The sequence below is a fragment of the Echinops telfairi genome, unplaced genomic scaffold (assembly GCF_000313985.2).
Source record: "Echinops telfairi isolate 266 unplaced genomic scaffold, ASM31398v2 ScPeMD7_5868;HRSCAF=6743_1, whole genome shotgun sequence".
Lineage (NCBI taxonomy): Eukaryota > Metazoa > Chordata > Mammalia > Afrosoricida > Tenrecidae > Echinops > Echinops telfairi.
The window spans coordinates 4,233,869-4,236,907 of NW_022109768.1; the positions used below are offsets into that span (position 1 = coordinate 4,233,869).

Below are 3,039 nucleotides of genomic sequence, written 5' to 3' on the forward strand. Positions count from 1 at the left end.
CTAAAAAATCAGTGATGAACGTATGAAGCACATCGCTGCATGGGAAGAACTGGAAGAAATCATGCTGAGAAAAGTAAGCCAAGCACAAAAGGACAAGTACAACTAGTAAAACTAATTTTTGTGTTTGTTGACATTTAAATTTTAAAATTTGTGAGTGCTATATCAATGGTAGGTATCATGTTATTTAAAGAATTATATCTCCCTGGGAGCACTTTAAAAGGGCTCACACGCTGTTTCATATTCAGTTATCCCATAGATACGAACGCCACACAATGGTTACTAAACAAATTAACATGCTTTCTCTTTTTCACATCTTTATTTTTCTGAACATTAAAAGGAAAAGGGATGAAAATGTAGTCACGAAATATCCCACTCATGTTACAGTCTGTAGCAGAGGTTATTATACTAGATTATCCTAAAAGCCTATTTCCAGGGCTCATTTAATGAAGAATAGATTTTAAAATCTAGTTTGTTCTTGAAGAAAGCATTGTTTATTAGTACAGTATGTTAGAATGTAACAACTTATCATTTGATCTCCCTTTTGACCCCTTTTAAAGTTGTTTCAGTTTTTAATATTTTCTGCTTTCTTTTCAGTGGAGCTTTTCAGTTGTTATTGTTTTGGCTTGTTCGTGTTTTGCATGGTTTCTGTACGTGAAATCCAGGATTGATATATCTATAAACAGTAACTGAATTAATTATTACGTAAGGACATGGCCAGGGAGGTTGGGGAGAACAACTATGAGTACAAGAAGGAAGAAAATGTTCTGAAACTGATTGTGCTGATTATGCAACTCCTCTCAGTATGACTGATGATTAAAATTATATATGAATTACACATCAATACAACTATTAAAAGGTTGTAAAATCATGAAGACCTTTTTTCACTCTGAAATGATATTAAAATTATACTTCATTTAACATCAACTACTAAGGAGCCCTGGTGGTACAGTGGTTAGGTGTTGGGCTGTGACCTGCATGGTTGGCAGTTTGAAACCACCAGCAGCTCTGCAGGAGGAAGACTGGGCTTTCTACTCCTGTAAACGTTAGTCTCGAAAACCCATAAGGGATCATTGTGACTGGGCACTGACTTGATGGCAGTGATGCTGGTGAGTTTGAACATCAACAACTAGGATTATTTTGCTTACGGTTTAGTTAAGGAAAAAAAAGAAAACGATCCATTGCATACCTCTAAATGCCTACATGGAATCACTATCGCACTAGTATTGAAAAAGAGAAGGAATAAAAAAATCACTTGAGAAAAAATTATTAAGAGGCAAGATCATTAAAAGAGGTAACTAGTCTATTAAAAACAGATATCTATGGGTATGTATGCAGAAATGAATGAATATAGAAGGCCTATATGATCATCTTTTAAAAACCCTACTTATACAGTTATGCTTGGACAGGTGTCTGGGAACCTGTATTTCAGAAGAGAGCCTAAGTGTGGCTCACTAAGCAAAAATGATTCAAAGTGGGTGTCTTTTGGGGGTGGGTCTATAATTCTGGCATATGCTAGGCAGAGGGTGTCTCTGTGACCACATGCCAGTAAAAGCCTTGGCTAGTAAAGTCTCTTAACTTGCCTTCATGGATGGTAACATTTTATCGGGGTTGTTACAATGCATAAGGAACTATGGTGGTGCTGTCAGGTAAGTGAATTGAACTGCCAAGTACAAAGTTGGTGGTTCAAACCCACCAATCACTCTGTGGAACAAAGATGAGGCTATCAGCTTCTGGCAAGATTTACAGCTTGGGAAAACCTGCACAGGGTGGCTGTGAGCGGAAACTGACTTGGTGGCAGTGAGTCTGGCTCGGCATGACTTCACTGGGAGAGAACCACCTCGCTGCCACAAAAGGCTTTGCTTCATGTGCATTTTCTTTTTGCTGCAGGTGCTTGGTATTCTGTCACTGTAAGAAATCACAACTGTGTGTCTATCTATATGCCAAGTCCTGTTACGTGTCCTAGCGATACTAAACCTGAGAGTCGTCTTAGGGTCTCCTATGCAGCCCGTAGAGTAGGGAAAAGTTCATTTAAAAAATTGCTTTGAAATAGGAAATGTATATTTATACAAATCAGTGCTGATTTGTAGCTATAAAATTTGTAGTTATAAGCTAAAGCAATCAAAACCTCCACTTCTTATTCAGTTTTAGGGTGTTATTTGTATTTTAAAATCTATCTTTAAATAATAAGTGAAACTTTTTTTACACACTGATCTATTTATATCACTACAATGAAAACTATTCCTATATTAAACTAAAACCCAAAACAAACAAACAAAAAGAATTTTTTTTGTGTTATCACAGACCAGAGGGTAGCATTTGCTGAATTTCTTCAGTCTTTCATCCCAGCTCCTTTAAATGACAAACGAGTTCTTACCTTGAAATGCTCCTCCTTCAATAATTCCCTCTTTGGTACTGTCAAAGCCATGGGACGTAATCTGGGTTTCTGAGAGACCAAGGCCAGCTGGCAATGAACGTTTCAAATCCTTAGTATTTGAATAAAAGAGAAAATCCTTGTAAAAAACCTGACAACACATAAATTCACTATAATTGTGTCCTTCTTAAACTATTTTCTCTCCACTATGTAGTACCATATATACCTGAATATCAGCTGAGGCACCTAATTTTACCACAAAAACGGCATTTAAAATGTGCTGAAAAAACTTGGCTTAACCAAAGAACAAAAAATCATATTTTTGTGAATGAGGGGGAGTGTGGAGTGGAGACCCAAAGCTCATCTGCAGGCAACTGGACATCCCCTTATAGAAAGGTGGCAGGGAGGAGATGAGCCAGTCAGGGTGCAGTGTAGCAATGATGAAACATACAACTTTCCTCTAGTTTTGTAATGCTTCCCCCTATCATGACCCCAATTCTACCTTTCAAATCCAGCTAGACCAGAGGATGTACACTGGTACAGATAAGAGCTGGAAACACAGGGAATCCAGGACAGATAAACTCCTCAGGGCCAATTAGAGTAGAGATACCAGGAGGGTAAGGGGAAGATGGGGGAGAAAGGGGGAACTGATCACAATGATCTACATA

The 3,039-nt window shown here is 37.8% G+C and overlaps 1 protein-coding gene across 2 annotated transcripts in view; it reads right to left on the reverse strand.

Moving 5' to 3' along the window:
* Nucleotides 1-3,039, reverse strand: part of ARFIP1 (ADP ribosylation factor interacting protein 1) — a 128,359-nt gene that overhangs the window by 71,291 nt on the left and 54,029 nt on the right. For both annotated transcript variants that reach the window (XM_004708712.2, XM_030887192.2), the window contains exon 3: nucleotides 2,375-2,483. In XM_004708712.2, the coding sequence (XP_004708769.2) occupies nucleotides 2,375-2,483 (109 nt within the window). The remainder of the gene's footprint in view (nucleotides 1-2,374; nucleotides 2,484-3,039) is intronic.